This window comes from Caloenas nicobarica, chromosome 20 (assembly GCF_036013445.1).
Source record: "Caloenas nicobarica isolate bCalNic1 chromosome 20, bCalNic1.hap1, whole genome shotgun sequence".
Classification (NCBI taxonomy): domain Eukaryota; kingdom Metazoa; phylum Chordata; class Aves; order Columbiformes; family Columbidae; genus Caloenas; species Caloenas nicobarica.
Window position 1 is genome coordinate 2,456,404 of NC_088264.1, and position 13,801 is coordinate 2,470,204.

General features: G+C 45.4%; 1 protein-coding gene across 3 annotated transcripts in view; it reads right to left on the reverse strand.

Annotated features, from left to right (window-relative positions):
* The window catches only part of HMCN1 (hemicentin 1), a 195,873-nt gene that overhangs the window by 14,813 nt on the left and 167,259 nt on the right, over nucleotides 1-13,801 (reverse strand). For all 3 annotated transcript variants that reach the window (XM_065649133.1, XM_065649134.1, XM_065649132.1), the window contains exons 73-92: nucleotides 13,604-13,748; nucleotides 12,592-12,719; nucleotides 12,064-12,220; nucleotides 11,764-11,885; nucleotides 11,405-11,569; nucleotides 11,099-11,206; nucleotides 10,480-10,617; nucleotides 10,201-10,335; nucleotides 9,652-9,921; nucleotides 9,107-9,297; nucleotides 8,540-8,753; nucleotides 7,832-7,966; nucleotides 7,177-7,367; nucleotides 6,366-6,447; nucleotides 5,293-5,562; nucleotides 4,610-4,780; nucleotides 4,230-4,400; nucleotides 2,968-3,138; nucleotides 1,933-2,103; nucleotides 1,113-1,283 (exon numbers count right to left, since the gene is read on the reverse strand). In XM_065649133.1, the coding sequence (XP_065505205.1) occupies nucleotides 1,113-1,283; nucleotides 1,933-2,103; nucleotides 2,968-3,138; nucleotides 4,230-4,400; nucleotides 4,610-4,780; nucleotides 5,293-5,562; nucleotides 6,366-6,447; nucleotides 7,177-7,367; nucleotides 7,832-7,966; nucleotides 8,540-8,753; nucleotides 9,107-9,297; nucleotides 9,652-9,921; nucleotides 10,201-10,335; nucleotides 10,480-10,617; nucleotides 11,099-11,206; nucleotides 11,405-11,569; nucleotides 11,764-11,885; nucleotides 12,064-12,220; nucleotides 12,592-12,719; nucleotides 13,604-13,748 (3,306 nt within the window). The remainder of the gene's footprint in view (nucleotides 1-1,112; nucleotides 1,284-1,932; nucleotides 2,104-2,967; nucleotides 3,139-4,229; nucleotides 4,401-4,609; nucleotides 4,781-5,292; nucleotides 5,563-6,365; nucleotides 6,448-7,176; nucleotides 7,368-7,831; nucleotides 7,967-8,539; nucleotides 8,754-9,106; nucleotides 9,298-9,651; nucleotides 9,922-10,200; nucleotides 10,336-10,479; nucleotides 10,618-11,098; nucleotides 11,207-11,404; nucleotides 11,570-11,763; nucleotides 11,886-12,063; nucleotides 12,221-12,591; nucleotides 12,720-13,603; nucleotides 13,749-13,801) is intronic.

Genomic DNA, 13,801 nt, shown 5'->3' on the forward strand with positions numbered 1-13,801 from the left:
AGGGCAGGGGGGGCACTGGGGGAGCTTTGGAGGTCTCTCCAACCCAAACCCTTCTTTTGAGTCCGGGATTTCATAAGAACTGGGTCAAATTCTCTCCAGGGGGAGAGAACTGCTTTCAGAACTGAAAAGCGTTGTCACCTGTGCAGATCCATCCCAAAGCAGTTTGTAAAGAACAGCTGTCAATGGTCAGAATCTCCTGTCCCAGTTTTTGGTAGCCTGTCACCAGAGAGACAACCTGCCTGGCTAGAGCTTCGGGTGGTTTTACTCCTGCAAAGTGAATGTCTGAGATTGCATGGGTGTAAAACTGATGAAGAGCACAAGACACCAAACAAACCATAAATGTGACGGTTCGGGGTGCAACAAGCAGGTCCCCACACCTCGGGCGTACGGAGGTGGCCTCCTCGGGGCTCTGTCACCCGTGTGTGGGTCAGCAGGGTGTTCAGTGGGGCACAGCTGTGCCAAGCGTTGGAGTGTCTGCACCTCCCACAGCAGGAAGGTGTGTAAAGGGGTGAGCACAGAGGAGAGATTCGCTATTTTTTAATTCTTATATCAGAACTAATAATGATTTAATAATAATCACTTTCTGGAATGAGTTCTAGAAGGGTGTGTAGAAATTTGTAGGTGTTTACTAAGTCTCTAGCGTTGTGGGTTTCGTGATATTGATCCTGATTGTCTAAGTTCACTCATTGCCCCTTAGTTATGTATTGTCAAGGAATCAATAAACTGCTTTGACTGTCATTTCATTTAAACCATTTGGCATCAGCATTTGTTGCTGCTCCTGGAATAGATCCTGAGAGCTCACCAGGAACCTCATAAACTGTGTTTACTGTAAAAACTAAGTAGAGTTATGAGGTGTAGGAGAGATTTTCATACGCTATTTCCTGTTTTCAATTACTCCACCTCTTTTTGAGCAAATCTCACATGTGAAGGGGGAAATCACGGTGACAGTTATTTAAAGAAAAGAGTGAGAGCGAATTATTCGATTGTATGGGATTGTAAGTAAATACAGGAACGTTCTACATTCCTTTCACGATACGAAAGTCTCACATGGGTTGTGTACACCCTGAAGTCTTCCAGCCGCGTTGAATGTCCCTGCGAGGCTGAGCACTCACCGGGGCAGAGCTCGCTGCTGCACCTCTGGATCTGCACGTCCGCCCCCGCGCAGGCCCTTCCGCCGCTGGCAGGGCGCGGGTTGTCGCAGGTCCGGTATCGCCTCATCTGGCCTCCGTTGCACGTTCTGCTACAAGTTCCCCAGCTGCTCCATGGGCCCCAGTTGCCATGAACTGTAAAAGTGAATCAGATTTTATCTGTCTTCCTCTTAATAACAAATACTTAAAACGAGACAGTCAAGCTAGGAAAATGTTCTGACTGGAGAGTAACTTTTTAATTTCTTTCCCTGAAAGAAAAATCAAAAACCCCAGGCAATTAAAGATCTAACGAAGTTATCTTCTCCAGTGTTCAGTGATTTCTCGGAGTGTGTTAACCAATTCCTGAACATTGACGTTCAGAGGAAAGTATGTAGCACGTATTATTGACCAAGGGAGTCACTACACTTTCCTGTGAGATTCAGAGAGATCCACTTTGCAGTACAGGGCGTTTCAAAAAGATGGACCCAATTTCAAAGCAGTCCGTCTTTTTGAAACACCCAGTACTTTCTGACTGGACGGGTGCAACTTCAGAGAAGCGTGTGACCTCTGCCAGTCCAGCAGGACCCTCTGCACCAGCTGCTCCTAACACTTAATGTTTGAAACATCCCAGTCACGCTGACCGATGAAGAGATGCTTTCGCTCTTGCCGGGCAGCTAAAACCACTTACCTGTGTTTCAGACCTCCTAATTTTTGTGGGAGCGTGTGATTTGTGCAGGGCTTCCTTCCTCCCGCACGCAAACCCACACCCAGCACGTGGCCAAGCAGCCTCACGCAGAGCCCTTACTTGGACACGGATCGCTGTTGCAAAAGTCAATTTGTATGTCGTTTCCTTCGCATTCGTGACCCCCAAACTGCGGGGCTGGGTCTGCGCAGTGGCGCGTTCTCTGCCTGCTGCCTCCCCCGCAGGACACGGCGCAGGCGCTCCAGCTGCTCCACGCCGCCCACTTCCCGTCCACTGGGGAGAAAGGCACAACGTGCGACGGTCACAGTCTCGGACATTCAGAATAACACAGTAATTCAGCGCTATATCGGGGTAAAACCGACCGTAGGATGTTACTGACTCTCACTGTAGAACATCTAAGCTACACAGAGATTTCTACATGGGGATTTCCAGGAGTGAGACTGAAGAAAAGCACGACCTGTCTTTTAAATAACCTGTAAGCCTGAGCAGAATCACGGTCAGGGATCCCTCAGGCTCAGTCACTCTCACATTTTTAGGTATCCATAAGCAAGTCAATCCATGTACAAAGCAGTCCCTGCAATCAGCTCACTGGGCAGGTCATTTCTCTCTTCTACCAGTTGATGGTTACAGTGCGGACTCAGTTGAGGACCTGGCACGTGCAAAATGGAGTGTGAGGCCAGAAGGATCTCGTCTGAGCTGCTGCACATTCCACCTCATTACATTTCCCTTCGTTACCCCTGCACTCAGCCAAATACAGAGGTCGTGTTTCAAAAACATGAGTTTTCCTACCCAGTCATGAAGGACTCATTGAAATGTGGAAGAAAAGGATAAATGAGGAACAGAACCTAGGAAAACTAAAAAAAAAAAAAAAAGTTTAGGAAACCTGTAATTTAACTGCCAAGGATGCAAAATGCTGCTTGTGCAGAGTGGCAGGGTAACGAAAGAGAGACCCTTAAGGACAGGAGAAGAAATCTCATATGCTGTGTCTATAGAGAGATGCTAAAGATAGGGATGGGCCAGTGAAAAGAAAAGGCTTGAGTGGCATTTTTTCAGGGACTACACTTGTAGAGCTGGACAGCTTTCGATATAAATGAAGCAGAGTCTGGAAAGGAGATGGCAAGTTTGCTCTCGTCTCACCTGGGCAGCGTCTCTTGTTGCAAACCTGCGTCTGCGCGTCAGCGCCCTGGCAGCGGGACCCGCCGTGGGCCGGGGCGGGGTTGTTGCAGAGCCGGAGCCGCGTCTGAGTGCCCTTCCCGCACGTCTCGCTGCACGGGCCCCACGGCAGCCAAGAACTCCACTCGCCAGCAACTGCAAAGGCAGCACAGCTATAAAACTCTCTGAACTACGCAGCTGCTTTAACTGGAAGTCACAGCTCCACAGCCTAAGGCGAAAAAGTGATGTTGTTCAATGTCAATGAATGAAATATCCTGAATAAGCCCTTGAAAAAAACCTTCGCCTTGAGCAACAGCTGAAACGGATCAACAGTTTCCGAAAGACAGACTAATTATTTTCCTGTTTTGTTTGGGGTTGGTTGGTTTGTTTGTGAATTCATCACTTCACCTGACTACAGTCTTGGAACAGCACAACTGAACACTTGATCAGATCTGGTGTTTTCCCAAGTTCCCCGGCTGTCCCGAGCGAGGCCCGAGGTCTCGGCGGGGAAGGGACCGGCCGGCTGAGCTGGCACAGCGCCCGCGGCCACCGGCGAGCAGGAGCCAGAACTCAGTTTTGTTGCCAAAATCTAGAGACATTTCTCTCTGGATGGTGGAGGAACATTTTAGCGTTGTTTTGGTGGCAAAGCCAATGAAAAAAGGAAAAAGCAACACAATAAATATTGCACAGAAGGAAACATGCCAGTGGTGAAGGGTTATGAATAAACCTCAGCCTGTCAAATGTGGCAAGTGCTACCAAGGGAGGAAGGAAACCTGAACATCCAGCTAGTTAGGAGAAAGACATGGCTGAAAATTAAAAAAAACAGGGGAAAACATGCTGATAATGTCTTAAATTACTAACTATTATGTTTTACATGGCTTTTTAATAGTTTTTTTTTCATTTTAATTGGCTTTGCATGGTAGATTTAAAGTAGCAAGTGTGTGTGTGACCACATTGTAACAAACACCGAAAAACATCAAAATACAAACTTAACATTTTTACTGGGGAGGGGGAAGAGAGATTGCAGAAAATTTTCCTTGCACTTACTTCTGTTTCCAAAAACTACTGCCATTCAACACATTACAAGCAACATTGAAATAAACATTTCAGAGTCTAATTCTTTTATAATTTAACAAGCTGAAACAAGCCGACAGAATTCGGGGCGGGGGGGGTGGGCAAAAAAAAAAGGACAGAAATCTAAACAGAAAGCCCCTCATGCAATTAATTCTAAGGCCATCTCGTCTTACCTGGGCAAGGCCTGACGTTGCACACGACGGAGTCCAGGGCGCTGCCGCGGCAGGGCCGCCCGCCCTGCTGAGCCGCGGGGCTGCTGCACGTTCTGCTTCTGGTCCTGTTCCCTCGGCCGCAGCTCCTGGAACACTCTTCCCACAGCCCCCACTCCGACCAGTTGCCATCCACTACGAAACAGAAAACCCCGCAGTTTCAATTAAAAAATAAAATTGAAAAAAAAAAAAAAGCATGCGGTATTTATTGAAATTTTCCTCAAAAGTCAAAATGAATTTCGGCTTCTTAGAAAAATTAATCTGCCGTGAAGGTCCGTGGTGATAACAGCTCACTGTTAGGGCAATTAAGGCACATTAAAAGTATCAGTTAATTAAAGCAATACCTGGGCAGGGCTTGTTGTGGCAGCTGCGCACGTCTGTGCCGGGCCCCTCACAGCTCCTCCCGCCGTTTGCCGGGAGGGGGTTGTTGCACTGACGCACTCGCTCCTGGACGCCTGGCCCACAAGTCACGCTGCAAGGTCGCCACTCCAGCCAACTGGAAAATCCGCCATGCACTGCAACGGGAAAAACGACGCCGTTTGCAACGTGCTTGTGCTTAGAACTCTCTTAGATTGATACGGCCAAGTGAAAAATGCCCTTTGTAAGCCACACGTGGAAATCCAACTCACTTCACATCTTCACTGCGGCAGAAATATCTTCCTACAGTTCAGAGGATACTTCAGCTGCTCTGAAATATTGCTTATGCTCCTAACTGCTTTTCTGTGGGGGTACAACGAAGTTTTGTATCATGCTCTGAGGATGGGATCTAGCTCAAGATCCTTCCGTTATTATTTATGTCTCTCCATCACACCCATCTGTCTCACACAGAGTACGACGGAACAAAGTGACATGAAGTAGAAACCCACTGACATCTCAGACCAGATTTAACACGTACCTAACGCGTATATGGAAGACAAAGTAACTTAGCCATCAAATATGGAAAAGATAAAATCTTGATCGCATCTATTCACCATTAATGCTGTCATCTACCAGTCTGCAGTCACTGTCCCGTATTTTGCACACCTACCCTGGACAGTCAGCGGTACTCGAACCAGAACAGATCCCACGAGATTCCTCGCTACGCACTCGTACTCAGACGTATCTTCCTTCCGTGCTGCGACGAGGCGCAAGGAGCCATTGGACAGGACAGTCGCTCTCTCGTCGCTCACAACCGGGTGACCTTGGCGGGACCACGCGATGGTCGGGGGGGGCTCGCCGCGCGCCTGGCAGTGCAGCATCGCCGTGCCACCCGCTTCAATCACTGTCCCTACCGGTTCCACAGTAATGACGGGGGGACCTGCAAGAGAAACGTTTATTCAGGCAAGAGCACAAGGTTACATTTGTTTTCATTGTACTGAATATTAAAGGTCTGGTCAGAACAGAGGCAAAAAAATCTTAAGTCTGTTTACTTTGACTAAAACTATTATGGTTGATCTTCCACTGTCAAAAGGGAAGGTTATATGCAAGTTAAAATGACAAAAGTAGGCTGCTTTTAATATGTAGCAACCTGAGGAGGAAAGTTGGGATTGAGGCCTGACTCCATGAGCGCACGGTTTTCTTGTACTGCTAAAATGTGTTGCCTTTCGTAAAACCTGCAGGAAGGCGCTATTAATGCTGTCCAGAGGCAACTGAGACAGACCAGAGCCACGCTGCTTGAGACCGTAACAGAAGAGCCATATTCGGAAATTCTACCACCAGTGAAAAAATAATTCCAAAATACCGCTTTCTGCAAAAAATAAAATGCTGTCAGTGATAGCTGGGATTCATCTCACAGAAGTTTGTTAATGTAAAAGTTAAGAGTCTAGTTTAACCCAGTTGTAGAGACGTCCTCTCCAGTCAACCAAGAGGAACCGGCCCTCTCAGAGGTGATTCACCCCACTCTGAGCTGGTTTCTTGGATGAGCCTGAATCACCTCTATGTGCTTCTCATCTTTGACCTCAATCGCTAGCTTAGGCCAGACTTAATGAAGAAAGACGAGATGAATCTTAACCCACAGCGCAGCGCCCAAGCTCCGGAACTCAACGGGAGCTGCATGCACCTATCTAGACGTAGGTCACCGCTCCAACCTAGTGGCATCGAACTTATCGCTTTGGGTCTTACTCTGCAGCGTGAGCGTCAGGCTGCGTTCCACCGCGCCGGCATCGTTGGTAGCCACGCACTTGTAGTCACCAGCATCTTCGTTCTTAAGAACAAAAAGCAAATAGTCAGCGTGTACGTAGGGAGGGTTTCAGTTTGCAGTGCACCCCCTCTAAGTGAATTTTCTGCACCACAGCGTGGCGTGCCCCAGATATTCAGAAGCACGCTGATACGGAATATCTCAGCATTTTACCTTTATTAACATGAAGCTGATATTGTGAATTATTTTTCTTATTCCATGTTTTATTTCCTTCAACTGCTTAATTCTGAGGATCAAATATTTGTTGGGTTTGGTTTTGGTTTTTTTACTTAAATGAACTCAAGGTAGGTGCCGTTTTTAACCTCATTTCAAAATCCAGGCATTGGTTTACAGGGGTAAAAACGGGTTTTGCCATTCATATCAGGAATTCAGACGCCAAGAGACTTGCACATGGAACACGCAATTTCTTTTCAGTTGACCTGTGTAGAACCCACACTCTTTCAAGGTCACAAGCAAAATTCCCATTTAACTGCGCACGACCAGGATTTCACACACCAACGATTAATATGTAGATTCAGTCTTTTCGACAACTAAAGAGAACGACAGCCCCACAGGGGGGTTTTTGTCACAATGATTTTGAGTCTAATTCTAGTCTGAATTAAAACAACAGTTGTTAGATGTAAAAGCAAAAGTGGATTAAATGTCTGGCCTCACTCTTGCAAAGCGCTGTGATCTGGAACACCTTTATTGACCAAGCACAACGCAGAAACACAGCGTAATGGCACGGGGACTCACAACAGTGCCGTAGATGGCGAGAGAACCATTGTTCAGCTGCTGGATCCGACTGCTAATCTGAACGCCAACTCCTTTTTTGCTCCACTGGATGGTTGGAGGTGGATCTCCCCTGACTTCACAATTCAACACCGCGTTGCCACCCAAGGGCTCGATTCGGCTGGAGTGGTAATCCCCTTTGAAGACCGGAGGCTCTGACAAAACAAGTGATGGCAGAGAAATCACAGAATCAAAATAAAATACCCTTAATGAAATTGCTGGTAGGGATCATTCATCTCTGACTTTCTGTTTTGATTTTTTTCCATTTAGCCATAGACAAGGCATCAAATACTATGGATAATGGTTTTAAACTGAAAGAGGGGAGATTTTGATTAAAGGAAGAGATTCTTCCCCATGAGGGTGGTGAGACACTGGAACAGGTCACCCAGAGAAGTTGTGGATGTCCCATCCCTGGAAGGGTTCAAGGCCAGGCTGGACGGGGTTTTAAGCAACCTGGTCTATTGGAAGGTGTCCCTGCCCATGGCAGGGGGTTGGAACTGGATGATCTTTAAGGTCTCCTCCAACCCAAACCATTCTATGATTCTATGATTGTACTGTCAAAACCGACAGCTGTGTGACACTGTCCAATAGCGACCACGAGTACTGTTATTTTACGTACCTTTGACATACACAAACCCAATAGCTTTGATGGAGCCGACTGTGTTTTCTGCCCTGCAGACGTAGGTACCAGAGTCATCTTTCGACACTCTCTCGATAACAAGCTCGCTGTGTCCATTTATATCATCGTATTGTGCTGAAGGGAGAACACGCAGTAAAGGGTCACTGCGGGGATTTTAAACTTCTGTGTCTCGGGGACTGCTCTGTCATGAGCCTGTCTGAATTACGGTGTGGTTCAGCCGCGCAGCTCAGTGGCACTGGGCCGTTTCATTTCTGAGACACCCCGGAAATGCACTGAAAAGTCACTGGTAGGACATCTGCCCACGTGCCAGTATTCACTTCAGTTGTCCCTTAATTTCAAGCTTTGTGCACCCGCATTCTATGAACTGCTGAGGTTTCTTCATATTTAAGAGAAATAGTGTAAGTTGTTGGATGCTGAGTAAACGTCATCAGATACTGAATGTATTTAATGTGTTGCATCAGTGGCTACAGAAGGGGAACAAAATCTTAACTGTCTTCCTTACAGCTTTGTCTCGGAGGCAATTTAATTACGATTGCATAATACTGAAGATATTCCTCACAAAATCACCACCTAACAAGTTTGTTCTCTCTAGATGTTTTTTCTTCCTTATCCTAAACTAATTGCAATGCTGGGGGTGGGGGAAACAACTCTAGAGTGAAATGACCACTAAGAGCTGGTGTTACCCACCTGGAATGATGTTATTGTTAAAGGTCCACGTTATTTTGGGTACGGGTATCCCAGTTGCTTTGCAGGTTAATCTGAGCTGCTCTCCTTTAGTCAAAGCGATATCTCCTGGAAGTTCAGTGAAAGCCGGCAGTACGTGAACTATCAGGGTGACAGCGAGTGTGTCCTCCCCAGCCACGCTGTGAGCAACACAGGTGTAACTGCCAGAATCTTCAGGCTGAAAGAAAGCATGTTGGGGAAATTTCAACTGTGATATATCCTACACAACACTACCTCTGTATGGATACCAGAATCTCCAAAGGTTTGGAACACGCGTTCAGTAGAAATGCTCATCCGAACTCTTTCACTTCCTCTAAATTTGAAAGATGACCTTTGCCCTTCCTGAGAACTATCACTACACATTTTTCACGGATACTCTACTTCGCAGTGGAAAATGAAAAATGTATAAAGGCTCTGGAACATTAAGAACAAGAAAACAAAATAAAACAAAGACTAACCCAGGAGTGAAGAGAAGCAGGGTCTTGTTACTGCCAAACCGGACAAGTCATAGCTTAGATTTAGGAAACTTACAACAACGTTGTCCAAAATGAGGTCTCCATCTGGCACAGCCCGGTGTTTCCCTGCTGTCTCTGTTAACAGCGTGTTGTCCTTCTTCCAGGTTATTGTTGGTGTCGGAAACCCCTCCGCCGCGCAGGGCAGAACAGCCCGGGAGCCCTCCGTGGCCGTGTACTGCGCCTCCGGACTGTGAATCTTGGGTGGAACTGTGAGGAGGTTTATTAAAAAGATTTACCTGTACGTATTATTCAAGCATTACTGTAAGAACATACAATACTGGACTGAAGAAATCATTGCCTGCATCTTCTGTGTTGTTTCTTGTCTCCGTCAATGACTACCATTAAGCATGCCAGAGAAATGTGGGAAATACTTTTAACGAAATATAAACCCGGCTAAAGGAATGTAATGTTTTTCCTAAATTCAAGCAACTGGCTGATACTACAAACCAATAAAACTCACACATTAAGCAGCACAGTTTTCCTGAACGTCACGTCCCAGCTCCTCACCCGCCGCAGCTCCGCGCTGTGCCAACGCACGTTGCTCCGTCCGGCCCCACTTACTGTGCACGGTGAGCTCCACGCCGGCGCTGCTGGACCCCGCCGCGTTGGTCGCTATGCAGGTGTACCGGCCCGCGTCGCCGGGCTGCGCAAACGCCAGCTGCAGCGCGCCGGTGCTGAGGATTCTTCTTCTCATGGACTCGGTTATCTGCTGTCCGTCTTTGTGCCAGCTGATCTGTGGCCCCGGGGAACCTTCAGCCTCACACGGCAGAGTGGCCGGCTGATCGACAGGAACCACATATTCCTTGAGGTGGGACTTGATCACAGGAGGAACTGAAAAGAATTTTAAAATTTTTTAAAAGAATTAGATGATGTAAAACGTACGGAACTCTTCAGTTCTTAGTGAAAATAATCCTAAAAGCATACTTGGATCCTAAAGTAGAGACAGACAACTACAGAGAATAAACCTCCTGGGCTCTAATCAGAATCACATCAAATAGGAAAGCATCAGGTCCATTTCTATTGCTCGGAAATGTGTTTTAACCAGCAGAAAGTGTGCACAAATTTTTTGGCTGTAAATCACTAGAAAAATGTAAAAGATTATTTATTTACCTTGAACTTTCAGTTTGATCTTCCCCAGAGCAGTGCCAGCTGGGTTCTGAGCAACACACATGTAAGTGCCAGCATCTTCAACAGCTGATTTTGCAATCTGTAAACTGCCACTGGGAAGAACCATGTAACTGTTGCCTAAAACAAACAGAAGCAAAATATGACACTTTTTTTGTTGTTTCTTTTTTTTTTGGCGGGGGGGGAGAGAAGGTTGTGAGTGTGTGTTTTGTTTTTAAATAAACGTGTTCCTTATATCCAAGTTTGAATATTCTGAAAAAAAACCTGTTGTGATGACGTTGATTCCCTCCTTTTGCCAGGTTATTACAGGTCGAGGTGTACCCGTCGCTTCACACGGGAGCAGAATGGGATTGTTCACAATGACGTCCAGCACTCCCGGCTGAGTCTGGATAACTGGCGGTTCTGGGGAATGAAATCAAAAGGAAAATGCAACAGGTTTAACCTTCAAGGTTAGAAAATATAGAAGATACTAAAATCACATAACCTGAGAAAGCTGAACGAGCAATGCCTCTAATTCTGTCATCGTTACGAAGAGCTCAGTGGAAGTGCTCTTAAGTACAGCAGATGGGTTCAGCGTGACTATGGGCACAGAATATGGCCTTACTTCACGCAATTTCCCATCGCATACATTTTAACTTACCAAAAAGCAAAGACACAAAAATCTTACAAAAATACAATTCAGCAGCACGGACTGGGGGGCTCTATCCGGGTTCTGAGAGTTGTACCATGCAGAGCAGTGACTTTGCGAATAATCTACAATTCAGTTGAGCAAGACAGTAGTGACGGCGCACTCTGCCCTCACCGTTACTCTGCAGCACAGGGATGTATTCGACGCGCAGCGTTTGCTGACAGAATGAGCCTTTTTTTCAGGTTCCCGTCTTACCCTGGACGTGAAGCGTGACGTGACGGTGAGCGGAGCCAGCGGTGTTGCGCGCCTCGCAGGTGTATCGTCCCGCGTGGGCCAGCTGAGCAGCAGGTATGTCAACAGCACCTGCAGCAGAGAGAGCGAGCATTAGAACCTACAGCAGTATCCTGTATTCACAGAAAAACTGCCTTACAGCATCCATCTGAAGGGGTCTGTATTTTTATTCTAAGAAACGGGAGATTGTTTGCATTTAAGTTCATTATTTTCTCCTAGATGTGCACAATCACACCCTTTCATTGATTCTCTGTGGCTGAGCTCCGGTACCTGAAGAGAGAATTCTGTAGCCATCTCCTCTGGGAAGCAACTTCATGCCATTTTTAGTCCAATGAACCGAGGGGGCAGGAACCCCCGAGGCGGTGCAGGAAATCACTGCTGGAGACAGCTTTGTTACCAAAAGCTCTGTGGCTTCATCTGCTATGGACGGGGGCACTAAAAATGAAGACGAGTGTAAAGGTTACTTGCCCATTTTCATTTTTATGAATTCTTGGAAATAACTTAGCTTTCTTGGGAATACCAGAGACTTATGGATATCAGTAACATAAAAGAATGGTATCAAAATCTCATGTCAATGCCCCAAAGAAATTCTGGGTGCCGTACACATGTAATAGCAATATCCCCTCTACCTTGAACAGTGAGCTCAACTGCTCTTTGATCTTCTCCTGCATCATTTGACACAGAGCACTCGTAGACAGCAGTGTCATCCACAGTGGGAGAAATGATTACTAAGGAACCTGAAGATAGAAGTCTGAACAAAGAAAAGAGAAGAAAGTCAAAGCCATTGAAATACTTCTTTTCTTCTCAGGCAATCAGACCGCTGAAATTGCTGGCTATACAAGATTACATTTAAGCATGGCTAGCTTTTTAAAGTGCCAAAATCATCCCTGAAAACTTTAAACCCACGGTGAAAAGAAAACTTTTCTCACCTGTACGTATTCTGGTTCTGGTCAACACTGAGCAGATGCCCGTTCTTTTTCCAGCGAATTGCTGGTCTGGGAATTCCAGTGGTTTCACAGGGCAAAGTGGTCTGCACGTTTACAGTAACTGTAATGTTCGTCTGTCCAGGAGCAATAGCTGGAGGGACTAAAGACAAACAAAGCCGAATTATTCAGAATAATTATATATACATGCACACCCCACCCCTCACCTATAGAGAGAGAAATGAACAGCCTTGATTTTTTACAAAAGAGTAAGCTGACAGTAGTAAACTTACTAAACATACAGCATAGGATGTGTCAACTCTTTCTAGATCCAGTGCACAAGGAATAAGTATCTTCTTTTCATGAACACCCGGGTTGTATTCCCAAGGCTATAAATTTCCTCCTTTTTTTTTTTTTTAGCGGAGAAACTAATAAGGGGCTAAACGTAACATTGGATCTAGCAGAACAAAAGAATTATGTAATTGGACTTCAGACTTGTAAAAACATATATTTGTTTAAAACGAAAACTCTTACCAAGAACCTGCAGATCGATTTGTCTGCGTTCCGTGCCAGCTGCATTGGTTGCCATACACACGTATCTCCCTGTGTCAGTAACGTGTGCTGAGTGGATGTGTAGAGACCCATCCTCTGCCATGGAATATCTGAAACAAAGCCGTATATTTTTTCCATCATCCATCAGCAGAACCATAGGCTATCCTGGTACCACAGAAGGAAGAGGTGACTCAGGGTACCCAACAAATAGCCAAAACACGTGGTGTCTTAATTTGGGCACTCAGAGTTTTCTCATTTTTTGTGCTTATTCTGACTTCACTCTTTCCCAGCACATCTGTTTCCCAGAGAAATTTTGAAATCTAGCTGACATAGTGATTTCACATAAATGATGACAGATTTGCAGAAAATATCCAAAAGCCCTTTTTTATGGCTTCTCATTTAGGCTTCAAAAACTCTAATTGATGCTTTTACATTTTCTTGTTTCTTTGAAATGTAACTGAACTCTTTAGCATTTACTCAGTTCCAGAAAATGCCAAAATCTTTCGCCTTAAAACAACCCAAAGACAGAAACCATTCACTATAATATAAGTTGGTGCTAGAACACACATCGAAGTTTTACATATTAGAAACTACAGAGCACACTCGAGTAGCTTTTAGCCTGCATGAATTGCTTGGCTTCACCCAAAACTGTATAAAAAAAATAAAGATCTTTCATGTTTCCTGTTCAAAATCTTTACTATCAGAAGAATTATTACATTTCGTTGTCGGAGGAGGTTTTTTTGTCCTTTTTAAGAATAAAAGGATTAAACGTTTGGTACCGCTACGAAAAGTTGTTTGTCGAACAACTTTTTATTACAGTTTCTATCACAGTGTTTTCCACCTTTGGGTCTAGTCAAGATGATAGTTCAAATATTAGTTCTGATCTGTGAAAACAAAACTAATTCACAAGCAGCAGACATCTAATTAAGCTTTCTACAACGAATAAATTCTTAAGAATTAATGAATAATATTTATGTTGACTTTTAGACAATACCTTGTATTGTTTCCAGTAAAAACAGCCCCATCCTTCCTCCACGTCACTCTCGGGGTCGGTACCCCTTCTGCAGCACACTCCACAACAGCAGAAGCATTTATCCGCACAACCGCAGTCTGAGGGCCGCTTCGGATTGTAGGAGCCACTGCAAAGGGAAAATCATGGGTAATATACGGAAAAAAACTTTGTGCTGCAATG